At 36.6% G+C, this 27,473-nt stretch overlaps 1 protein-coding gene across 4 annotated transcripts in view; it reads right to left on the bottom strand.

The window, feature by feature from the left end:
- LPGAT1 (lysophosphatidylglycerol acyltransferase 1) overlaps positions 1–27,473 on the bottom strand; it is a 111,317-nt gene that overhangs the window by 7,860 nt on the left and 75,984 nt on the right. For all 4 annotated transcript variants that reach the window (XM_082613214.1, XM_082613216.1, XM_082613215.1 and 1 more), the window contains one exon: positions 23,187–23,313. In XM_082613214.1, the coding sequence (XP_082469340.1) occupies positions 23,187–23,313 (127 nt within the window). The remainder of the gene's footprint in view (positions 1–23,186; positions 23,314–27,473) is intronic.

Below are 27,473 nucleotides of genomic sequence, written 5' to 3'. Positions count from 1 at the left end.
AATCTGTGTCTGTGTGCTTACTCAACAGGAAATGGACTGGGATGATCAGTGATATATATCCATTATGAGTGAGAACAGAACAGTGGCAGCATGAGTGAGTATGATACTAGGATTGACCTTGAAAAGGCGTTTCTTTTCTTTTTTGTTTTCCAATTTTGAGGGGGAGGTGTTATTTTTTTCTTCATCAAAGGTATAAAGGTACAGTTTTAAAAATCTGCAAAAGATCTGTTTGTATGAAAAAATGCAACCCACCTCCTCTGCCCTTTGTTTCTACCCCCACAGAGGAATCGATTTTTACATCTTGGTATTTATCGCCATATTTCTTCTTCAGTTTTAGGGCTTATCTACTGACTATCAAAGATGAGGACTAAGCTCCTTCCTCTTCCTGTTCCCACCACACATGTACATCCTTCCCATCTTCCCAATACACTTGTATGGTCATTTTAATGATCACAATATTTGATGTTTACACTATTATAATCATGTAAATGTATTCAAAGGTAAGCCATGTAGTAAATCATGGCTACTTTTCCTTTCCTCCCCAATTTTTGTTCTCCTTAGACTGAGCAATTGCATTGTTTTCTATGTATACATAACCAATTCAACCACAAACTCTGGACCAATTGTCTAAAATCAATTCTCTAGATCTATCCTTTGAAGGGCCAGATAGAAAATATTTAGACTTTGCAGGCTATTAAGATCTCTGTTGCAACTACTCTACTCTGCTTTGCAGTGTGAAGGGAGCCATAAACAAGGTATAAATAAATTAGCGTAGCTATGTTCAAATAAAATTTTATTTAAAAACCAGGCAGTGGGCCAGATCGACCTGTGGTCTAGATCTCCTCCCAGGGTATTCACATACATCAGAAATCCTTCCAATTTCCCCCTCCTGAGGAAACTTCACCCAGATTCTGGATTTGCTGCCTGTAGTTTTCATCCTGCAAAGCCCCTTCACCATCATCCTGGTGATTTTCTGTACTCCTGAAGTGGATTTAATGTTTCCTACATCTCATGACTTCCTTTTTCTGTATTTCTTCCACATTTTGATGGAGTACATCCTCCAGCAGTTTCTTGAGAAAAGGTACTTGAAATCTTGCATTTCTGCCGATGTCTTTTTTTCTGTCTTCATACCTCGGTTGATAATGTGACTAGATATAGGATTTAGGGTTGGAATTCATTTTCTTCCGTCTCTGTTTTTTTGTGCTCCTTTCTCAGAGATTTCTTATTTAATTTCAAACTTTTTATTGAGTTTTTTTTTTTAATCATACTTTTAGTTTCTAAGAGCTCTCTGAGTGTTCCTTTTTTTTTTTTTTTTTTTGCGGTACGCGGGCCTCTCACTGTTGTGTCCTCTCCCATTGCGGAGCACAGGCTCCGGACGCGCAGGCTCAGGGGCCATGGCTCACGGGCTCAGCCGCTCCGCAGCATGTGGGATCTTCCTGGACCAGGGCACGAACCCGTGTCCCCTGCATCGGCAGGCGGACTCTCAACCACTGCGCCACCAGGGAAGCCCAAGAGTTTTCTTTATTATCATGAATAAGAGTTGCATTTTATCAATTTTTTCCATCTACTAAAATGCTTATATAATTTCTCCCTTTATTCTGTTAATGTGATTAATTAAAGGGACTGATTTTGAATGTTAAACCAAACTTTCATTCCTGGAATATTCTCAGTAATATGATGCATTTTAAATATTTTGCTGGGTTAGTCTTATATCTATAATCATGTAAGAGATTTGCCTATAAATTTTCCTTTCTTATAATATCCCTGGTTCAGGTTTTGGTATCCAAGTTATGCTGGTCTCATAAAACAAGCTAGGAAGTATTCCCTCTTTTTGATGCTCTGAAATAACTGCACTTAATGTCCTTTAATTTTTCTTTTTAATGACTATAGGATCTGAGGTAATGTCCCCTTTTTCGTTCCTGATATCAGTAACATGGACCTTTATTTTCCCCTTGATCAGCCTTGCCAGGAGTTGATCATGTTTACAGTGTTTTCAAAAAACCAATTATTTTTGGTGTCATTATTCCTTCTATTGTATGTTTTCTATTTCAGTAAATTCTCCTTTATTATCCCCTATCTTCTACTATCTTTGGATTGCATTTACTTTTCTTTTTCTAACTTCTTGAGATAGATATTTAGATCGCTGATTTTCAATTTTCTTCTTTTCTAATGGAAGCTTTTAAGGCTATAAATTTTCCTCTAAACACAGATTAAGGTGTATCCCATACATTTTTATAGATCATATTTTCATTATCATTGTGTTAAAAATATTTTCTAATTTCATTGCAATCTCTTGATACATGGTAAACATTAAATTCCTCTACTCACTATTCATGGGCAGTTTCTCATATTTTGTTATTATAAACAATGTTACAATGAATAACACTGTGCAAATGTCCATTCATATGTGTATATCTATAGGATAAAATTCCAGAAGTGAAACTGCTAAGTCAAAGGCTAAACGTATTAGTAATTTTGAAAGATGTTGCTACATTGTCTTCATAAAGATTATACCACTTTATACTAGCAATTTATGAGAATGCCTCTCACAGAAAGATTTTTAAGCTGGAGAATAATAAAATCAGAAAGCTCTGATTTAGGTATAGAAGATGGCTAGCAGTGTTTCACAGCTGGGATATGCCAATTTGGGGACACATTCTTGGGAATCCATCTATGAGCTCTCTTTGAGAAAATAGATATGTTATGTTTTCATTTTAATATTAACCTTAATAAAAATATTCTGAATCATATAAACATGTAAGTACTGCCATGTGACTTTGGTGCCTATGTTTATAGTCATTTGGGCGCAATGCAGTACTACTTTAAAAGGCCAGAGAAGTTAACGGGGGGCATACTTAAGAGCAAAATCTATTCTTTCACCTCTTAAAAGTCACCTCTCCCTGTGATCTTTAACAACTATTAAAATAAAATGAGACAGGGGCTTCCCTGGTGGCGCAGTGGTTGAGAGTCCTCCTGCCGATGCAGGGGGACACGGGTTCGTGCCCCGGTCTGGGAAGATCCCATGTGCCGCGGAGCGGCTGGGCCCGTGAGCCATGGCCCCTGAGCCTGCGCGTCCGGAGCCTGTGCTCCACAACGGGAGAGGCCACAACAGTGAGAGGCCTGCCGCAAAAAAAAAAAAAAAAAAAAAAAAAGAGAGGAGTTCTGCTTCTTGTAATTGTAGAGTAATTCATAGGTAACAGTTATAAATTCTGGACAAAACACAAAAAGTAATTAGTGGAAGGCACTGGAGAGTGACTAAAGGCAGACAGTTATTGGAGGAGAGTCAACACTTGGCAGACAGGAATGGCACTGGTTTTCCAGTTTTTACAGCTCCTAACCTGAGAATAGTTCCCTTATGTAAGTCTTACTGGTTGAAGAATCTGAGGACAGAGATTAGGGTGACCATAGCAGTTGTAAAGTGAGGAATCCCAGAAAGAAGTAAGCACTGAGTGGGAGCCACGACTTCTGAGTATAATCTCCACTCAGATCTCTGGGTAACCCCTGAACTATGTATGTATGAGGCAGACTCCAGCAGAATAAAGCCAGCGGGCACAAGGGAGATGCCCAGAGCTATGCAGGAAATATAACTATTCAGGAAATTTAATCATTTGTTTCTTTTTCTTTTTGCCAAATTAAATGTCCTTAATATTTGGATTTTAGGAAAGTCAGTTAACATCATCCTGATACTAGTGGAATGTTTTGTTTGTTTCTTCCATGGAAGTGTTTGTTTGTTTTTTTAATTGTAGTATAGTTGATTTAGGGAATGCTTTAAAATTAAAAATTAACAATTTAAACTTAAAAATCCAATTTTTTGTTTTGTTTTGTTTTGTTTTTGCGGTACGCGGGCCTCTCACTGTTGTGGCCTCTCCCGTTGCGGAGCACAGGCTCCGGACGCGCAGGCTCAGCGGCCATGGCTCACGGGCCCAGCCCCTCCGCAGCATGTGGGATCTTCCCGGACCAGGGCACAAACCTGTGTCCCCTGCATCAGCAGGCGGACTCTCAACCACTGCGCCACCAGGGAAGCCCTGTATTACTTTTTAACCTCTAAAAATATACTATTTCTGTAAATATAAAAGCAGGTCTAATCAACCTAAGGATAACTAAGCAAGAACCATAGATATAAAGAATATCCTTGGGCTTCCCTAGTGGCGCAGTGGTTAAGAATCTGCCTACCAATGCAGGGGACACGGGTTCGAGCCCCGGTCTGGGAAGATCCACATGCTGCGGAGCAGCTAAGCCCGTGAGCCACAACTACTGAGCCTGCGCTCTAGAGCCTGCGAGCCACAACTACTGAGCCTGCGTGCCACAACTACTGAGCCTGCATGCCACAACTACTGAAGCCCATGTGCCTAGAGCCCGTGCTCCACAACTAGAGAAGCCACGGCAATGAGAAGCCTGTGCACCACAATGAAGAGTAGCCCCCGCTTGCCACAACTAGAGAAAGCCCGCGCACAGCAACAAAGACCCAACCCAGCCAATAGTAAATGAAAGAAAGAAAGGAAGGAAGGAAGGAAGGAAGGAAGGAAGGAAGAAAGAACTTCCTGATTTCCTGAAATAGTATTTAAAGCATCTTTATAAGGAGAAAAGTGACATTGAATATAAGGCTGAATTAATAGAGGAAGTTTGGGTTTACCAATTAAACTCTTGAAAGAATGTGGTGAGGTTGGTGAAGTACCTATTGCTTTAAATGGGGTGAGTGTGGGAGTGGGGCTGTGTTTTAACCGAAAACCTACCCTTCCATTCGCCTGGAGCAGCTGGGACATTCTCTTGCCTTAGGAGGCAGCCAGGGGGGCAGACCAAATGCTCCCTCAAGAGCAATCTACCTCTATTACTCTGATTGTTTGGTCACCATGGGATTAAAATATTAAAACAACTAATCTTCTAATATGGCAGTGTCAAATGCACTGAATACCAGTCCTCTTGGAATCAAACAAAAGGAGTTCTTGTGGGATATAAATAAATAACAGAAACAAATCTTTCCAATACCAATAGCTATCCAATGAAAAATTAGCTCTTAATTTTCAAGAAATAAAAATTATTATCAGTAATCCAGAATGTGCTCTTAAACACAGAGTATTCCACCAAAATCCACAGGATTAGATTTAAGAGCACTAGATAAATTATACTTTCCAAAAAAAGATATAAAATAATGCTTAGCTGGCACCTATACATTCTCACTAGAATTTTCATGACAAAGACTCCCAAACGTGAGCTAACAAACACCATGGCTAAATCCTCAATTCAATTATGCCAACTACATATTAGGAGCTAATAAGCACTGAAGAAGATAAACTGTGCTTTCTAAAACCTAATAACCTAGCAGAGGGATCAGAAAAGCAAAAATCTAAAATCAGAATGTGGTAAATGTTATGTAAGGAGTTTAAACAATTTCTGTGTAAGTTTAAATGAAGGGGTGTGCATGTCTACTTATGACATAGGCTACATGGAAAAGGCATCACTTGAGTTGTCCTAAAAGAGTCAGTAGGATTAAAAAACTTAAAACAAATTTTTAACAGAGTAACAATATGCATATAGCTTTCAAGAATCAGAGTAGTACAAGGTTCACAATGAAAAATAATAGACCTATTTTTTCCCTCCTCAGATCACTGTTCCCCAGATACAACCCTTTTCAACTTTCTTTGCTGTTCACTTCCACATTGATTACAAACATGCTAGACTGTCCAATTTAAAGTGTATTCATTGACTTCCTACTAAGGAAGATAAGGATTTGGCTTTCTTCTACCTTTGTCCTCTGCTCCTTTGGCTTCCTCCTCCTCCTCCTCTCCTACAGTTAATAATTCCTCCTCAGTGCCAACTCTGTCCTTTATAACTATGCTTATTAGTTTATGTTTTATTTATTTTCTTATGTGTCTGTTTCCTCTATCAGACTGTGCTATACTCATCTTTGCATACCCATGTGCACATCAGTGCCTGCTCCTTTGTGCGAGCTCAAGTTTGCTGAACTGAATTAAATGCAAAGTAATCCACCAGCATAAAACATGATGCGGTGCCATCTGGAATCAGCCACAATACCACAGGTACAGTTAACTGACACCACCAGGGCTGGTATGACAAGAATAACTCAGAAATGCGGAAACTACTTGTCACCAAAAATAGATTTATGGACAAGAACAGATCCTGTCAAATTTAACATATCAGAAGATCTCCCAGCACTCAGTTCCCAGAAGTTTTGTTTTGAGCCATCGTCCTTAGGTAAGCTGCTCAGGCCTCATCCTCAACATTCTAAAACGTAATATTTGTAGCTTCCTCCTGCATCTACTAGAAAGGTTTAAAAAAAACCCACTCAGCTATGTGAAAAAAAATGTCAGCAACTCAGATATAAACTTTTATCCACTTTAATAGAGGAATAAACCAAGGCTCTAAGGTAGCAAACCTAGGGTCATATAGGAGAGAATTTTGAGTGACTTTTTAAGGTTTGTGTAGAAAGGGAGATGGCAAATACTCAGCACCTAGACTACCGCTTCCCTTCACAGTCAGGGACAACTGAGCCTGTTACGCCTTCCCCTTGAGTCCTGCTCCTTGAAAGCGTCCAAGCCATAGCAAACTAACATGCCACTGAGGGCATGAACAATGAGATGGCATTGTTTATACCTCAAATTTATTTATTATATCTTTATTCGTATTACGTCCTTTGAGACACAGATGCTTGCTGAATGAACTGAACTATCCAGTAAGCAAAATATAAGATTGGTATATTTGCTTAAGAGAATCACTATTATGTTTTCCATGAGTCTAATGACATTTAAAAATTTTTCTTAAGGCTTTTTTTTTTTAGAGTAGCTTAAGGTTCACAGCAAAATTGAGGGGAAGGTACAGAGATTTTTCCATATCTCCCTAATGACTTTTTAAAATAATTTTTTATTTTGAAATAATTTCAGACTCAAAGAAAAGTTACAAAAATAGTGCAAAGAATTCATATATACGCTTCACCCAGATTCCCCAAATATCATTATTTCCCATATTTACTTTATCATTCTTTTTCTCCATATATATATTTTCTGATGTATATATTTTCTGATATATGTGTGTGCATATATATATATATATATATGATCTTTCCTCAATTTTTGAGAGTAAGTTACAGATGGTGTGCCCCCTAAACACTCCCATGAGCACTTTCTAAATACAAGAACAGTCTCTTATATAACCATGCTGCAATGATCAAAATCAGCACTGATACTATTATCTAATCTACAATCTACAGATTTCATTCAAATTTTGCCAAGTGTCCCACTAATGTCTATAACAAAAAAAAAGAAAAGAAAAAAGACAGAAACAAAGGAATAAAGAAACAAGAAACAAAAAAAAAAAGGTACCATGCTTTAGGAAGAGGAGAATAGCAGTGAAATAAATAACATAGGGTGGGGGCTTCCCTGGTGGCGCAGTGGTTGAGAATCTGCCTGCTAATGCAGGGGACACGGGTTCGAGCCCTGGTCTGGGAAGATCCCACATGCCGCGGAGCAACTAGGCCCGTGAGCCACAACTACTGAGCCTGCGCGTCTGGAGCTTGTGCTCCGCAACAAGAGAGGCCACGACAGTGAGAGGCCCGCACACCACGATGAAGAGTGGCCCCCACTTGCCACAACTAGAGAAAGCCCTTGCACAGAAACAAAGACCCAACACAGCCAAAAATTAAAAAAATAAATAACATAGGGTGAAGTATCAATATCAATAAAAGGAATATATTTTTAACATCTTTATTGGAGTATAATTGCTTTACAATGGTGTGTTAGTTTCTGCTGTATAACAAAGTGAGTCAGTTATATGTGTACATATATCCCCATACCCCTCCCTCCCACCCTCCCTATCCCACTCCTCTAGGTGGTCACAAAGCACTGAGCTGATCTCCCTGTGCTATGCGGCTGCTTCCCACTAGCTATTTTACGTTTGGTAGTGTATATATGTCAATGCTACTCTCTCACTTCGTCCCAGCTTACCCTTCCCCCTCCCTGTGTCCTCAAGTTCAATCTCTACGTCTGCGTCTTTATTTCTGTCCTGCCCCTAGGTTCATCAGAACCATTTTTTTAATATTCCATATATATGTGTTAGCATGCAGTATTTATTTTTCTCTTTCTGACTTACTTCACTCTGTATGGCAGATGGTTTTCTCAGGGTATATGCCCACTAGTGGGATTGCTGGGTCATATGGTGGCTCTATTTTTAGTTTTTTAGGGAACCTCCATACTGTTCTCCATAGTGGCTGTATCAATTTACATTCCCACCAACAGTGCAAGAGGGTTCCCTTTTCTCCACACCCTCTCCAGCATTTATTGTTTGTAGATTTTTTTTTTTTTTTTTTGCGGTACGCGGGCCTCTCACTGTTGTGGCCTCTCCTGTTGCGGAGCACAGGCTCCGGACGTGCAGGCTCAGCGGTCATGGCTCACGGGCCCAGCCGCTCCGCGGCATGTGGGATCTTCCTGGACTGGGCCAAGAACCCGCGTCCCCTGCATTGGCAGGCGGACTCTCAACCACTGCGCCACCAGGGAAGCCCTGTTTGTAGATTTTTTGATGATAGCCATTCTGACCGGTGTGAGATGATATCTCATTGTAGTTTTGATTTGCATTTCTCTAATGATTAATGATGTTGAGCATTCTTTCATGTGTTTGTTGGCAATCTGTATATCTTCTTTGGAGAAATGTCTATTTAGGCCTTCTGCCCATTTTTGGATTGGCTATTTGTTTTTTTGATATTGAGCTGCATGAGCTGCTTGTATATTTTGGAGATTAATCCTTTGTCAGCTGCTTCGTTTGCAAATATTTTCTCCCATTCTGAAGGTTGTCAATAAAGGGAATATTTAATAGGCAAATATACTCCAGGTAAGAAGTAATGAAATCTGAGCTAGGCTATGGCATTGAAATAAGAAGAGGGAATAGAAACAAACATTGCAGAGGTACCTTTCATAGGAACTGGTGGTTGGATTTGAGAGAGAGGATAAAATTTTAAAGTGGAAGAGTCAAAGAACTCCAAAATTTTTATTCTGGGTGAGGGCAGAATGATGTCACCATAAACCCCAATTGGAAAGCCAGGAGAAACAAGTTGGTGTGAAGGACTATGAGTTCAGTTCTAGACATACTAGGTTTGAAGAAGCAACAGGGTATCCAGGTGAAGGCAAGGAAGTTAAGTGAGGATTTGGAACTTGGCAGAAAGACTGAGAGCTAGAGGTACACCTACAGAGGATCCACTGCTACATAGTCTCCTATTATGGACTCAATCTCCACAGGAAAGAAAAAAAGAGGACTAAAAACAAGCTCCTAGAGAAGGTCTATACTTAAGTAATCTCTGTGTGTTTGTGTGTGTATTCTTGTATTAAATGGAAGGTTAGACAAAAAGACCTAGCTAGCCCTTTCTACTTCTCAGATCCAATCCAGTGACTTTAAGTAACTAAAATATAAATAATGATCAGTGAGAGTTATGCTTAACCATTATTCACTTAAAATTTAAACTCTAAGAATTTTTTTGAAAATTTGGGGGACATAATATTTCCAACAAAACTTAATTAGAAAACGAAAAGCATTTTTTGAATACTAATGACAGGCATTGTCCTTGACTCTAGAGAAATCTGAAAGTGAAGAAAGACATGGTGAGCCCCCAGAGGGCCAGCAAGGTGGGATACAGCACTTCATTTCCAAAGCTTATTATGTCCAGATTCATATACTGAAAAATAACTTAGCAAATCAGATTTTAGGTTATGTCTTGGTTCTATGTTAACAGTAAAAAATTTCTTTCATGTATATCTATAACTTCTTATAAACATTTGAGAAGAAATTAAGCATATCTTCTAACTAGAGGATAGAGATTTTATCTTATTTGAATGATGATTCACCTCTTTCAAATCTTCAACTTCATTATAGAAACACAGAATTCAATCCATAATACAGTCAAACCTCAATTACCACTTATTTAATACCGTCAGCATCCTGAATGGTGCCAAACTAAAATGCTTTGTTTTCTTAAAGAAAAGGGGAAAAAAACTGCTGGGGCAGAAAAGAAAAAAGAACTTGGGGGTGGTGAACATTAATAAAATCAGCCAAGCAGACCTAAAAACTTGAAGATTAAATTTAATGTGTAACTTTCCATTTTCCAACCGGAAGCTTTGAATAGTGACTTATGACTAAAACATCCAGCCTTTTCCAGGGAAAAGCTAGGGCCCAGAGGCAAAGCAATAGAAAACAAGAGATGACAGGAAAAGCAGACAGGAAGAAGAGAATCAGAAGTAGAGGTGAGATGAGCAATAATTATAAGTGCTGATAGAGAAAAGGCCCATAAGAAAAACTGAAGACAGGACAATGTTTCCTTCTGCTGGGGAAAAAAGCCACTTTTAGTTCAAGAGGCAATCTAATGACCTCATTCCCAGATAAGTAATTTGGGGGCCAGGGCTGAGGGTGGTAAACCTCTAAACCTGCATCATTAGTACCTGTGTGTACCACTTAGGTGCGAACCACTTTAGTGTTACTCACAGTTACTGGGAAAAGGTGACGTGAAACCTCATTATGTTGAATAACTGATTTTTACTATATTAATTATATTCTACTTTATTCTAGATTTTATACTAAAAAATTATTATAGAAATTTAAGCCTCACAAAAATTATGGATGAAACACTAGAATATGAAAATCTAGACTATCTATATAATTTGAGCATTTCAATACCTTGATTTAAAGGGGTAAAATCTATTTGGTATCTATTAAATAGTAAGCATTTAAAATGTGAACTTATTAAATTCTTATAACTACCCGACGAAAATGCTTTTGTTGCAATTACTCAAATGATTATTAAACCAAAATTCTAAATTGTGGGCAATTTCTTTTTTCAATTAATTTTTTCAATTAATACATTCACACTGTTAAAAAAAAAAAAAAAGGCCTTAAATAGTACAAAGAGAAGTAAGATTCCCTCCCCAGAGGCATTCACTGTCAACAGTCAAATACCAACCATTCAGCAGTCACTGCACTGCCTTTTTTGGGGGGATGGGGGGGACAGGGGAGAGGCAGCAATTACTTTTTGGACTTTTAAGTGCTGCATGCCAAATATACAATTAAATTATAACTAAGCCTTTATTATACTGGTTTTTAAGAGGCCTCTAAGTTTCAGAGATGTTAACATGTGAAAAAATATGTATCTTAATGGGTGAAATATGGTATATGATGTCTCGCTGATTGTGTTTTTCAGAACTTAAATGTAGTATCTAAGAAGTAACACTACTTTATCTCTATGGGATGGGCTTCAAATATCACCTTTATAACTATCAACTATAAGAAATATAATTAGAAAATCATCAGTCATACACATGTTCCCAAGTAAATGTGGCTTTTTTAATCTTTCCATTGATCTGATCCTGCCCTCATACCACACTGCTTTAATTACACTAAGCCTTGACATCTGGTAGGAAGAATTCCTCTGTCTTGTTCATCTTCAACACTATCTTAGCTATTCATTTATCTTTACTCTCTCAAATGAATTTTAGAACCATTTGTCAAGTTTCCAGAAAAACCCTCCTGGATTCTGATCAAAATCCTCCTGGATATAATGTAATTGCAATTATGTTAAATTTATAGATTAATTTGGGAGAACTGACATCTCTATAATTTTCAGTCTTCCCCTCTATGAACACAGTATCTCTTTCCACTTTTTCAGGTCTTTTATGTTCTTCAATGCAGTTTTATATTTTCCTTCATAAAAGTCTTCTACATTTTTTCTTAAGTTTTATTGGTAGATACTTTATAGTCTTCTTGCTTCTCAGATAAGTATCTTTAAAAAAATTACATTTTCTATTTATGTCAGTAAAAAGGGATAATATTGATTTTTTTGTGATGATTTTATATCAAGATTGCTAAACTCTATAAATAGAAGGTGAATGCAGTTTCTTGGGTTTTCTATGTAGACCATTGTGATAGTTAACTTTTTTTTTTTTGCAGTACGCGGGCCTCTCACTGTTGTGGCCTCTCCCGTTGCGGAGCACAGGCTCCGGACGCGCAGGCTAAGAGGCCATGGCTCACGGGCCCAGCCGCTCCGTGGCATGTGGGATCTTCCCGGACCGGGGCACGAACCCGTGTCCCCTGCATCGGCAGGTGGACTCTCAACCACTGCGCCACCAGGGAAGCTCATGATGGTTAACTTTATATGTCAACTTGACTGGGCTAAAGGATGCCCAGATAGCTGGTACAACATTATTTCAGGGTGTGCTGTGAGGATGTCACTGAAAGAGATTAGCATTCAAATCAGTAGATTAAGTTAAGATCGGCCTCACCAGTGCAGGTGGGCAGCATCCAATCCACTGAGGGCCTGAATAGCACAGAAAGGTGTAAGAAGGGTGAGTCCTCTCTCTCTCTGCTTGAGCTAAGACATCCTTCTGCTCTAGGACATCAGCCCTCCTATTTCTTAGGCTTTCAGACTCCCTTCCTCATCATTCTCAGACCTTGGGACTCAGACTGAATTATACCACCGGCTTTCCTGGTTCTCCAGCTTGCAGACAGTAGATCATGGGATTTCTCAGCCTCCATACCAGGAGAGCGAACTCCTAGAGTAAATCTATTCTTGGTCTCTCTATATATCCTATTAGTTCTATTTCTCTGAAGAACCCTGACTAATACAACTATCTGTCATATCTGTCACTCCAATTGATGATTTGTAGCTCATTTTCCAATTAGGTTTAGAACATTTTCAACATCTTTATAGTTAGGGACACACTGGGGAAAACCCCTTTTTAATGGCTCATCAAACAAAATAAGACTATGGACCCTCTTATACCATTACTATGAGGGTATCTTAGGCAAATTGATTCTCTTTATGTGTTACTTGCCTGAAGAGGCCTCAATTCTAAGTTGAAATTTCTAACATCATTGTTTGGGGTTAAAGGGATGGAATAAGGAAGTATCACTTTTTCCTCAACACACTGGATATACTTGTTTTAAAAATATAAACTAGCAACAGTGTTCAAAAACTATTTCTGACAGATATCAGATATTATTTACCTCCTTCACAGAAGTAATAAGCATCACTACTTATGAAGTATTTCTTGTCAAGCAAATTCAAACCTCAATCTGGTGAAGTTTTAGTATCTATCTACTAATTTATAGGAAATATAGGGGGCAGAGGAATACACAGGATACAATCAGCAAAACCAAATTTGTATAAACTCTACAGGGCAAATAATATGGTATCCTCAAAAAATAAGCTATAAGGAAAATAAAAGGTAGAGGGGGGAATCTGTACACAAAAGAAATTTAAGAGATATATCAACCAACTGCAATCTAACTGAATCCAAACTGTTTTAAAAAAATAATTTATGAGACAATCCAGGAAATTTGATGACTGATTAGATATTTAATGATATTAATGAATTGTTATTAATATTTCAGGTATGATAATAGATAATGATTTTACAAAAAGAATTATTATATTTTATAGAGTATATAATAAAACATTTACAAATGAAATGATACAATATCTGAACCTTCCTTCAAAATAATCCACTGAGACCTGGGAGATAACACAGAGGAGACAACCATAAGTGTACACCATAAGTACATAAGTGTACACCATAAGTGTACAATGGGGTACATGGGGTTTAATTTCTAGGTTTGAAATTTTCCATAATAAAAAGTTTTGGAGGAAGAAACTATTTCTGAAATTATAGCCCCTAAAACTGATAAATTTTTTTGTTTTGTTGTTTTAAGAAGGGGATAAAACAAAGAAAAACAAAAGTGACATATTAATATATTAATCACATATATTATCACAATATATGATATAATATGATAATATTATCATATTATCACAAATATTTATAGGTTTATGCATAAAATTACCAAATTACCAAAATATTATAATTCTTTTAAAATGTTGGTAATTTTTCTTATAAATAAGTTTTTCTGTAATTTTAATAACACTCTCCAACCTAACATTAGAACAGGTTAAATATATCTATTATAAAAACAACTAAAACATGGGGTAGGGTAAGCTATATGTATGTACTAAGACATTCAGCATAGTGCTATTAAAATCAAGAATAAAACCTGCAAAGCCTATGATCAATAGGGAAATAGGTAACTCAATGTATCTACTAACCAGGATTTTGGAAAGCCACTAAAAATGTAAAGACTTCATAACAGTACTTAAAAATGCTTACAAAATTTGTAATCTTAACACCTAGTCCATGTGTACTACAGGTTTAATGTTCATTAAAATGCTATGTGGGATAAGGTAGAATACAAATAACTTTTATGCATATTACAACTATAGCTACACTAAAAACATACATAAAACAAATATTAAAAGGAAATATGAAAAAGGAATTTTATGTGAACATGCTGGGAAAGATTTTTTCCCCTCTATGACATATTTTTCAGTTACATGCTTTTATTTTTAAAAATAAATTTAATACTTTACAAAGAACACAATAGAGAACACCTAATAACATTAAAGAAATTTAATCCTTTAATCCCCCAAATCTAAAATATTATCATTTTGGCATATTATCAACAAAAATTATTAGTGAGATACTTTATATTCCTTTTTCCTACTAGTTTTTAAGATTCACTGTGTATTTTACATTTACAGAACATCTCAAATCAGACTAGCCACATTTTCAGTGCTCAACAGCATATGTGGCTAGTGGCTGCTGTAACTGGACAGTGCATGTCTAGAGAGCATGAACTTTAGCAGTCACACATTCAGTAAGTATTGCATTCTAGAAATGTTTTATTTCCTTTATTGATAAAAATATCCTGAGGCAAATAGGTCAGAATGTTAACATCTGTCCATTCTTGCTAGTGAGCATGTTTTCTTTAAAAATATTCATTGAGGGCTTCCTTGGTGGCGCAGTGGTTGAGAGTCCGCCTGCCGATGCAGGGGACATGGGTTTGTGCCCCGGTCCGGGAAGATCCCACATGCCGCGGAGCGGCTAGGCCCGTGAGCCATGGCCACTAGGCCTGTGCGTCCGGAGCCTGTGCTCCGCAACAGGAGAGGCCACAACAGTGAGAGGCCCGCGTACCGCAAAAAAAAAAAAATAAAAAAAAAAAAAATATATATATATATATAAAAATATATTCATTGAATACTCCTTTTCTGAATTAATTCCCCCTGCAAACTGTAAATAATTTCTTACCCAAAGTCCCTAATTGAACGCCTTCTCCAAAGTTACCAATGTTCCAGTCAAATTAGACATGAAAGTAACACCTCTGCTTTCAGTAACTTATCTATGCCACTACATTCATGGTTATAACTTACTTTAAGATTTTTAAAAATAAAAGTATAAGCTATTTCTGCACAAGAGAATCATCTTCTCCAACTCAATTTCCTAATTTGGAGTGATGCAGACATTTGTATTAAGGACAGGGGTTACTTTTGCTTTTATCTCTATAAACATTCTATCCCTGTAATTAAAATCTAATTCATGTTTAATTTTGCTATTAACTCCTTAACAACCGCACACTGTGCCCATTACTACTTTAATAGAAATAAGCTGTCTTCCAATGTGACAGTAATGTGAAGAGGAGGAAAAAATTGTTCCCCTCAAATGGTTCTCATAGTTAAGCCTTAATTCCTCTTTTAAAACAAGCTTCACTTTTGAAAGAGATCCATAACGTAGTTGTATCCAAAAATAACAAAAAGGGGCTTCCCTGGTGGCGCAGTGGTTAAGAATCTGCCTGCCAATGCAGGGAACACGGCTTCGAGCTCTGGTCCAGGAAGATCCCACATGCCGCGGAGCTACTAATCCATGCACCACAACTACTGAGCCTGCGTTCTAGAGCCCGCGAGCCACAACTACTGAGCCCGTGCTCCACAACAAGAGAAGCCACTGCTCGCTGCAACTAGAGAAAGTCCACGCACATTAATGAAGACCTAATGCAGCCAAAGATAAATAAATAAATATTTTAAAATTTATTAAAAAAACAAAAATAACAAAAAATATTTCCCCAGTTAAATAATATATAATATTGGGAAGTAAAGAATAAGACATCTTTTTTTTTTTTTTTTTTTTTGCTGTACGCGGGCCTCTCACTGTTGTGGCCTCTCCCGTTGCACAGCACAGGTTCCGAACGCACAGGCTCAGCGGCCATGGCTCACAGGCCCAGCCGCTCCACGGCATGTGGGATCTTCCTGGACCGGGGCACAAACCCGTGTGCCCTGCATCGGCAGGCGGACTCTCAACCACTGCGCTACCAGGGAAGCCCTAAGACATCTTTTAAAGTAATAAGTAGTTTAGATCCAAACTATGGGGAATGCTAATTTGTTAGTACTGGATTTATCAATAACCCATACATACTTTAAATATCTTAATAACAGTACTTTGTATTTGTAAGGTGCTTTGCAGTTTTTAAAACACTTTTAAAATCAGTGTATCTGGTATAGACAATCTTATTTACAAAGCAGAAATAGAAACACAGATGTAGAGCACAAACTTATGAATATCAAGGGGGAAAGGGGGAGGGTGGGATGAATTGAGAGATTGGGATTGACATATACACACTATTGATACTATGTATAAAACAGATAACTAATGAGAACCTACTGTATAGCACAGGGAACTCTACTCAATGTTCTGTGGTGACCTAAGTTAAGAAGGAAATCCAAAAAAAGAGGGGATATATGTATACATATAGTTGATTCACTTTGCTGTACAGTATAAACTAACACAATATTGTAAAGCAACTATACTCCAATAATTAATAAATAAATAAATAAAATCAGTGTATCATTTGTATTCACGGCACTGTTATTTACTACCTGTTTGTAGGATAGGATCTAATAAATAACCATGTCACAAATTTTTTACTTTTTCATTTGCATGGTATTTTAGGAAAGTATTTCACAGCATATAATAACATGTATATTTATCTCTTCCAGAAATCCTAAAAATCAAAATAAACATAAGAAGTAAGAAGGGAACTGACAATGTAGAAAACTGCTATTGGAAGAAAAAAGTTTATTTCAGAACATTTAAAATTAGCTATTGCATTCTTATCCTTTTATTCCTAAGCATCAGTACAGTAATGTAAAATCTAGAAGAACATTCTGCTGCACATTCTGGTAACTAGATAATCTTTTCCTATTTAAATAAAGACCTAATGTTTTCTAAGCACTTAATTTTACTAACGCATTATGACTGAAGTTACTCGGTAGGGAAAATGCCTTTCTTGCTCAGAGGTCTCCATACACCTGTCACAGTATGTTCCAGTGAGATATAGAACAGGTAGTGGAATCCTTGGTAGCCCTGACAATAATTTCCAAGAAGAGAAAAGAAGTGTATTAAAGAAATTTTAAATGGCCCAACCACTGATCAGTGTTAAATAAATGATGGCAATTGTATTATTTCCCAAGTGTACTCTGATGGTCAGGAACGTTACAGCATAATACCAGAGTACTCCAGCCATCCAGAGGAACACTGTGCTGCTCTCAGCAGGCTCCAAGATGAATCACACAGGCAAGGACAGTTACTGCCTTGCATGAAATCTACCTAAAATATGATAAAAGTACTTCATATATACAGAAACTTATTACAAATTCAATACTTATGAATTGTTAAACTTCTCTTTAACCTGTTTGTACTTTCAACTTGGAGTTTCTCTTCCCTGGTGGTCTAGTGGCCAGGATTTGGTGCTCTCAACTTGGAGTTTCTCCTAGAATTATGTTTCATTTAGTCACTACTATCTCCAGGTTTCCTTTGATTTGATCTAAAATGACTGCATTTTAAATGGTACTAGTGCTCTAGGATTTCTCTGTATTAGCTCTTTTCAAAACCTTCTACTAATTGTATTATTTCTTTTGAAATGGTGAAATTAAAATACATGCAATATTCTAAGTGGGATCTGATAAATGCTGAGCATAATGGAATAATTCATTTCTGACTCTCACATGTATAGTCTTCTAAATTATACTGGAAAAAAAACTAGCAATAGTACTAACTTGTCCAGCTACACCAAATCACCAAAGTGATCATTTCAATTAAATTCTCTAAGAATGGGTGCTGCTTTATTTTTAAAAAGTCAGTTGGGATTAAGAAGAAAACAAACACTTTCTGTCATGTGAAGCAAAATTGGCTTGGACCAATTTGGTTTAATAGTAATGTTCTGGATAAAATATGTTTAACTGCAGGAAAAAGAATACATTCATGAATAGACTTTTAAATCTGCCTATAAGTCAAGATAAGTAAGCCAACATTAAGCAAAACCACCATTTTTCAGTGAACTTTAGTTTCCAGACCACCTTTTCCTATCTCTCTGTGCACCTATTCCCCACTTTAATCAGTCAATGCTACTTAGTTTTTCTTGCCCATCTCCTCATATTAAAAGAGAAAGAGATCCAACCCCATTATTTGTATTATTCACATTTGCATATATATGATTTCCAATGCTGCATTTTAAATCTCTTATTCTAATTGGAAACACCTCATCCTTGTTTAAAAATTTTAAAATATAACCACACAACTGGAAAGTCTGAACAGAAACCAATCCTTCTGAGAACAGCAAACAAACAAAACAAACGAAAAACCAAAAATGGGTAAGGAGTGCCATGTTTGTTTAAATTTACTTAAATTTCAATGGTGTTATTCCTGACAGGACAAATCCAAGATATGCAATAAACAGATTATTTTGTAATTGAGAAAGCTAGGGGTAAAAAAAAAACCAAAAAGCAAAAAAAAGCCCAACAACGAAACACACAAAAAAACAATCTTTTTTTCCCTATCCCCCAGGGTATCTTGGTGGCCTAGAATAACACATAAGGAAACCTAGTCAACCTATGGCTGATAGAGACTTATTCCTGGGAGCTGCTAAGAACAGGGCCCACATCCCTTCTCACAAGCTTCTTCCAAGTCCTCAAAATTATCCTGACACCAAGACACCTGTCTTCTCCTGTATCTTTCAACTGCCCTCCCCTTCCCACCTGAACACAGGTCCTTCTCTCCCTAACATTGGTTAGATAATAATGATCTTTATTAAATTTCTGGAAAGAAAAGAGTCTGTCCCAAGACTCATAGGATTTTGTGTGTTCGTGTGCATTGTGTGTGTATGCATAAATAAACAGCGGGCATAATTTGTACTTTAATGCATATTTTGGGATATGATTCTATGTCATAATTTAATCTCAGCTAATTTAACATGTTAGAATTTTCTTTATTATTGCTATGTCTGCTAATAAAGTTTTTATAAAAAATTTATTTCTGAGAAGCTTCTATTTTATTAATAGAAGTATTTTTCTGTATCAAACTAACCACTCCTCATCTTCTGTCTACTACAGTATTTGGTTTCAATCTCTAAATCAGGGGTGCTTAATCTTTTTTTTTTTTTTTTTTTTTTTTTTTTTTTGCGGTACACGGGCCTCTCACCGCTGCGGCCTCTCCCGCTGCAGAGCACAGGCTCCGGACGCGCAGGCCCAGCGGCCACGGCCCACGGGCCCAGCCGCTCCGCGGCATGTGGGATCCTCCCGGCCCGGGGCACGAACCCACGTCCCCTGCATCGGCAGGCGGACTCCCAACCACTGCGCCACCAGGGAAGCCCCTTAATCTTTTTTTAATCCTTAATCTACTTTGAGAATAGAATGAAAGCTATGAAACTTCTCCACAGAAAATTACAAACATACACAAAATTCTGCATAGAGATTCAGTTAAAAAATTCTCTAAAGTCCATCCATGAGACCCAGGGTTAAAAACTCCTTCTCCAAGTGAATTTGAGTGTTGCACTTGCTCTTATTAAAATAATTTTGCTAAAAATGGACATTTCTTCAATTTCTAAGATCCCTTATGATTCCATTCAGTTTTTTTTCTGTCTCTATAAACTATAATTTCTTCTATTTGTTGGTTAAAAAAGAAAAGCAAGGTCAACAATAAGAATGCCTACATAATTTAATATTTTCTTTCTTGTCTCAATTCTTTTTGAGTATGATAGGCTAGGAAGAGCTGCATACATCCAATGCAGATACAATGAACATGTGGCCGAAACATATATCCAACAGCCATGTATTCTGGACTTGGGCACTGGAACTGAGCCTCATTTATAGATTACAATTTAAAGACTTACTGAAGGCTAGACATGTTTCATATAGATGAAAATGAAACTGTTCCTGGAGAAATTCTTCCAGGGCCAAGTACATTGCCTTGTATATACTAAGTGCTCAATAAGTTAAGTAAAATGGACAATACATGTAGAATGGAGTCAGAACAATCACCAAGAATTACTTTCTTACTTTATACATGAATGCATAGTTTGGCAATGTAAGTTACACAGCAGAATCAACTGTAATTTTATAGTCATCCCTCACACATCAAAACCCCAAACTGTCCTATACACTAATGATGAAAAATCTGAAAGAGAAATTAAGGAAACACTCCCATTTATCACTGCAACAAAAAGAAAAAAATACCTAGGAATAAAACTACCTAAGGAGACAAAAGACCTGTATGCAGAAAACTATAAGACACTTATGAAAGAAATTAAAGATGATACAAACAGATGGAGAGATACACCATGTTCTTGGATTGGAAGAAATCAACATTGTAAAAATGACTATACTACCCAGAGCAATCTACAGATTCAATGCAATCCCTATCAAACTACCAATGGCATTTTTCATACAACTAGAACAAAAATTGCACAATTTGTATGGAAACACAAAAGATGCCGAATAGCCAAAGCAATCTTGAGAAAGAAAAACGGAGCTGGAGGAATCAGGCTCTCGGACTTCAGATATACTACAAAGCTACAGTAATCAAGATAGTATGGTACTGGCACAAAAACAGAAATATAGATCAATGGAACAGGATAGAAAGCCCAGAGATAAACCCATGCACATATGGTCACCTTATCTTTGATAAAGGAGGCAAGAATATACAGTGGAGAAAAGACAGCCTCTTCAAAAACTGGTGCTGGGAAAACTGGACAACTACATGTAAAAGAATGAAATTAGAACACTCCCTAACGCCATATACAAAAATAAACTCAAAATGGATTAAAGACCTAAATGTAAGGCCAAACACTATAAAACTCTTAGAGGAAAACACAGGCAGAACACTCTATGACATAAATCACAGCAAGACTCTTTATGACTCACCTCCTAGAGAAATGGAAATAAAAACAAAAATAAATAAATGGGACCTAATGAAACTTAAAAGCTTTTGCACAGCAAAGGAAACTATAAACAAGATGAAAAGACAACACTCAGAATGGGAGAAAATATTTGCAAACGAAGCAACTGACAAAGGATTGATTAAAAAAGAAAAGCAAGGTCAACAATAAGAATGCCTATGTAATTTAATATTTTCCAAATATACAAGCAGCTCATGCAGCTCAATATCAAAAAAACAAACAACCCAATCCAAAAATGGGCAGAAGACCTAAACAGACATTTCTCCAAAGAAGATATACAGATTGCCAACAAACACATGAAAGGATGCTCAACATCACTAATCATTAGAGAAATGTAAATCAAAACTACAGTGAGGTATCACCTCACACCAGTTAGAATGGCCATCATCAAAAAATCTACAAACAATAAATGCTGCAGAGGGTGTGGAGAAAAGGGAACCCTCTTGCACTGTTGCTGGGAATGTAAATTGATACAGCCACTATGGAGAACAGTATGGAGGTTCCTTAAAAAACTAAAAATAGAATTACCATATGATCCAGCAATCCCACTACTGGGCGTATACCCTGAGAAAACCATAATTCAAAAAGAGTCATGTACCACAATGTTCACTGCAGCACTATTTACAATAGCCAGGACATGGAAGCAACCTAAATGTCCATCGACAGATGAATGGATAAAGAAGATGTGGAACATATATACAATGGAATATTACTCAGGCATAAAAAGAAACAAAACTGAGTTATTTGTAGTGAGGCGGATGGACCTAGAGTCTGTCATACAGAGTGAAGTAAGACAGAAAGAGAAAAACAAATACCGTATGCTAACACATATAAATGGAATCTAAAAAAAAAAAAAATGATTCTGAAGAACCTCGGGGCAGGACAGAAATAAAGACGCAGACGTAGAGAATGGACTTGAGGACACAGGGAGGGGGAAGGGTAAGCTGGGACAAAGAGAGAGACTGGCATGGACATATATACACTACCAAATGTAAAACAGATAGCTAGTGGAAAGCAGCCACATAGCACAGGGAAATCAGCTCAGTGCTTTATGACCACCTAAAGGGGTGGGATAGAGAGGGTGGGAGGGAGATGCAAGAGGGAGGGGATATGGGGATATATGTATACATATAGCTGGCTCACTTTGTTATACAGCAGAAACTAACACACCATTGTGAAGCAATTATACTCCAATAAAGATGTTAAAAAAAAAAAGAAAAAAAACCCCAAACTGTAATACTTAATAATTTTGAGTTTTAAAATTTGTTTCAAATTATTCTAACTTTGTTTTTATATTTGAAAACTCTAATGGTTTACACCTATGAAAGTATGTTACCTATTTACTTCCAATGAATATGTAATTTGGGTAGTTTTCCTCTTTAAAGGCAGGCTTTTGTGGCAATTGTGATCTTCCTTGGGACCAACTACTCCCTTAGTAACTTAGTTGCCATGTGTTGAGATCTTTGACGAGGAGATAAATGGCTTATAAAGCGATCAATTCTATCCAGGTCTTATCGGCATGATTTTTTGATATGAATACCTATACACATTTACCTCAAACACTTTAAAAAAAGAAAGGTCTATATTAAAAAAATCTCAAGGAGCTGTTGCAGAATATTCAATAAATGGTTTTGCTGTTGTTTATGCAAAAGACATAGGCATATTAAAATATTAAAAATTTGAAAGTGTAAGTCATTGCTAAATTATCAATTCAATCATTTAGAAAATCTTACATGACTTAATGATTTAAAACAAATTCCATTTCTATTAATACAAATCTACTTACCCCAACTGAGTACATATTTATCCTTGATATTTGCCCTTTAAGTTAATTACTTTCACTCAAGAGTGTCAGGCGATCAAATAACCATAGTGCCTCTAGGATGCCATTTTTAGAGACTTTTATCACTCAGTGAAAATAACTACTTCAAATGATATTTTCATATTAAAAATTCAGCATAAGAATGATTTTGAGCCAACTGTTTTCACTATCAATTATAATTTAATATTAAAACATTCACAATGTCCTGAGATAGTACTTTATGTTGGCTTTACGCTGAGTACTAATGTGGAATTCTTACCTGTAATGTACATGTGTGACTACTGGTTTCCTGTATCCAAGGATCCAGGTTTGAATATCTATGGGTTCAGCTTTGGGGTAAGCTATGGTTGTATCTATTATCCACTGGAGGCCTTTCAATCTGCTGTCTGAGAACAATATAAAATTGGATCAATTTTTATATTATTTGCAGCAAATAACATAGTATAGAATTATAAAGCATACTGATATATCCTTTGCTTTAAGAGAATGAACTTTGGCGTTACTGTTCTATATGATGCACTTAGGATGAAATTAAGCATTTCCTATTACATTATAAAATGGCTGAATCTCAAACAAATTAAACAACAGAGTGCTATAATTTATTGGACATGCATCATTTAAGCATTCAATACAATTATGCAGTATCAAGGTCTAATTTACATTTTATCACTCATAAAAACTGGTCTACAAAAAAAGTCAGTAGCTAAAGTATCACATCACAAAAGCGAAAAGCAGACCTTAAAACAAAAAACTCCACTCACTAAATATAACACAATATAATACAAACACCAAGTTTTGTGATACTCTTGGGAGGCATTAATAAATATTGAAATAAGGCAATAAAATTAAGCATTTTATTGATGCACATGATCATCAGTTGCTGCTCTTGTTCAAAACAAACAAAAAACTCCTCCCATTTTTGCAAGAGTTATATAAAAATAAAGCAATAAACCTGTCTACCCTTTGGTAGGTACAACAGGTAACTACCGTTGTGAGAGGGGCTGGGGAAGTTCTGTTTACTTTGGTCCTCTGCGCGCTGTTTTTATTCCCAGCACAGAGTACAAAGTTGAGCAAGAATTGAGACGGGAATTCTCAAAGGGAACGCTGATAGCTAGACTTTAAAGTGTAATGGTCTATCCTTTGTTTGAAGTATTTAAAGGATCCCTAAAAAAATAAAACTTATTTTTAAATATAAGGCCAAACGTACAGTAAGAATCAATAATATTTTACTTAAAATATCAAATAATTAAAAACTGGCCTTAAATTCTTTTAAAAATTTAGACAACATTCTGAAGGGGAAGAAATAATCATATAAGAAATAAGCTTAAAAATTTAATTTTTAAATAACATATTGCTAAAGGAACAGAATGTATGTAAAGAGACACATTTTAACAAGCTACCAGTGATGTACATGCTATAATGTTTAGGGGTAAAGTACACTGATGTCTGCAACTTACTTTGAGATGCATTAAAAAAAACCAACCAAGATGGACTAATAGATGGATAGAAGGATGGAGAGAGATGTGATAAAGCAAATATAGTAAAGTGTTAATTATAAAATCTAGTTGGTCAGCTCATGGATATTAACTGCAAAATTATTTCAACTTTTATGTATGTTTGAAAATTTTTATAATAAAATGGTTGGGAAAAACCACCAGAGTTCAGTTTACTATCTATTAAATCATACAATAAACAAAAAATTACTAATCCTTTTAAAGTTAATTAGAGGGACTTCCCTGGCGGTCCAGTGGTTAAGACTCCGCACTTCCATTTCAGGGGGCACAGGTTCAATCCCTGGTCGGGGAACTAAGATCTCACGTGCCACACGGGGCAGCCAAAATAAATAAATATATAAAAACTTAAAGTTAATTAGATACAACTTAATTTTTATATGTGTATGGACTGACCGCACATTAAAACAGACATGAAGGCATAGTTTGTGTTTATATGGAATAAAATACTAAATAGTGAGTATGAATACTAAAGAAAATAAAACACAAAATATCGATACCAAAGCAGAGAAGCAAATGGTAAAATATAAGTAAAACTAGTTTTGGGGTATACGGTTTTCTAAAATTTCTTATGATTTTCTTAAACTGCTAGAATAAAAATTTTTTTCTTGATAGGTAAGAAGTGGATTTATTTAGAGAGATACACATTCCATAGACAGAATGCTGTCCATCTCGAAAGGCAAAACTGGCCCTGGGAGAATCACATTCCACAGACAGAGTGTGGGCCATCTCAGAAGGCGAGAGGCCTAAATTTTAACTAAGGTAAGATAAGTAATAAACAATTTCACTTTGGTTATAAACAGAGATTGCTTCTCTCCAAAAGAAAAAACCATTGTTCATCCCTCTTGTGTAATCAGTATGACAAGTGCCCATTCATTCCTCTGAGATCTAGACCACAGGATATTGACTGGGTAAAACTATTTAAAAGTAGTGGTATTTATTAGTGCAATTAATCCTATTTGGAAGACCTTTGCCTTCAAGCTTTGGCTTGGCTGACATTGCCACAGTGTCTCTCCAGCAGTGAAGCTATTCTGAACCTTCCTTTTCTATTAAAAGACTCTTTCAATTTGTCTTTTTAATAGATGATGAAACATTAAGAGATCTGACTGCCAGGCAGCTGTTTGGAAAAAACAAATGAAAGGAAAGCTCAGCACAATCTCACAGGCATTATTTCCATGTTTGGTCCTTACCATCATCTAAAATAACACATATTTCTGAGGGCCAATCATTCCCATTTTATTTTATCTGAAGAAGATTAAAAGAAATAGCATAATGCTACTACAGAAACAGGCCTAGTAAGTTTCTTTCAGCTTTTTAATTTATAATTTATCACCAAACTTTCATAGTGTCTTGGATAAACTTGTTCAAAACAGTCTTCATGCTGTTGGCACAAATATCTTCTGCAAATATGCACAATTCAATTCACTAGGCTATCTCCAAGACAGTTGCATCTTTTTTTGTTCAGTTTTGTTTTTTTAAATACATTTATTTATTTATTTATTTTTGGCTGCATTGGGTCTTTGTTGCTGCACGCGGGCATTCTCTAGTTGTGGCTTCGTTGCGGTGCCCGGGCTTCTCATTGCGGTGACTTCCCTTGTTGCAGAGCATGGGCTCTAGGCACGCGGGCTTCAGTAGTTGTGGCTCACGGGCTCTAGAGCATAGGCCTCAGTAGTTGTGGCACACGGGTTTAGTTGCTCTGTGGCATGTGGGATCTTCCCAGACCAGGGATCAAACCCGTGTCCCCTGCACTGGCAGGCAAATTCTTAACCACTGCACCACCAGGGAAGTCCAGAGTTGCATCTTTCAGTATGGTTTACTTTTTCCTGGCCATAAAAGTAATACATACTCAATAGATTTTTTTAATTCAGGAAAGTATTAAGAAATGGAGAAAAATTATCCATAATGTTACAACTCAGAGAAGCAATCACTGCTAATATTCTGAAATCTTTCCTTTCACTGATTTTCTACTGCCTTATTATTTACATATTTGAGCTCGTATTGTTTACACAAGAGTTGTATGTTTCTCCCACCCCGTTAACATTATAGAGCATAAGAATTTTCCAAGCCAATAAACATCATTTGTAATGGCTGTGTTGTATGCTGTTAGATGGATATTTAATAATTACTTATCTGTTCTCTCTTCTGGCTATTTCCAATTTCTTGCCATTAGAAATAATGCTGTGATAAACTACTTTGCCAGTATTTCAGATCATTCCCTTTTGATAAGTATTATTTGCAGTAGAATAACTGAGTAATTTATCAACATTTTAAGACTCTTAGTAAATACTGCCAAACTTCATTAAACTCATTCTCTGTATTAAAAACAAAGAAACTTTCTAAATTTGATAAATGCAAAAAATATAAATTATAATTCCATTTGCATATCTATGATTAGTTTCTCAAATTTGTCATTTCTATTCCTGTATCTTTTTAAAAAATCTTTTTTTTTAATTAATTAATTTATTTACTTATGGCTCTGTTGGGTCTTCGTTTCTGTGTGAGGGCTTTCTCTAGTTGTGGCAAGCGGGGGCCACTTGTCATCGCAGTGCACAGGCCTCTCACTATCGCGGCCTCTCTTGTTGCGGAGCACAGGCTCCAGACGCGCAGGCTCAGTAACTGTGGCTCACGGGCCCAGTTGCTCCGCGGCATGTGGGATCTTCCCAGACCAGGGCTCGAACCTGTGTCCCCTGCATTGGCAGGCAGATTCTCAACCACTGCGCCACCAGGGAAGACCCTATTCCTGTATCTTTTAATCCAGCAATTCTACTTCTAGGAATTTATACTACAGACATGTTCCACAAATCTGTAAGGATATTTACAGGAATGTTGACTGCAGCAGTGGGAATGGCCACGAGTAAGGTGTAGAGTAAGGTGTACAGTAAGGGAGAGATACCTTCAACTTCATACATTCCTATATTATTTGAATAAATTATTGTAAGCATGGACTACTTTTGTAAACAGAAACATTAAAAAGTTATATTTTCATCTTCTCCCTCAGTATTATTTCTATTTGACAAAAATTATAAATATAAAAA

Source organism: Mesoplodon mirus (assembly GCF_964341445.2).
Source record: "Mesoplodon mirus genome assembly, chromosome: 3".
NCBI lineage: Eukaryota > Metazoa > Chordata > Mammalia > Artiodactyla > Ziphiidae > Mesoplodon > Mesoplodon mirus.
The sequence above is the reverse complement of the archived record's forward strand: the minus strand, read 5'-3'. Positions and strand labels throughout refer to the sequence as shown.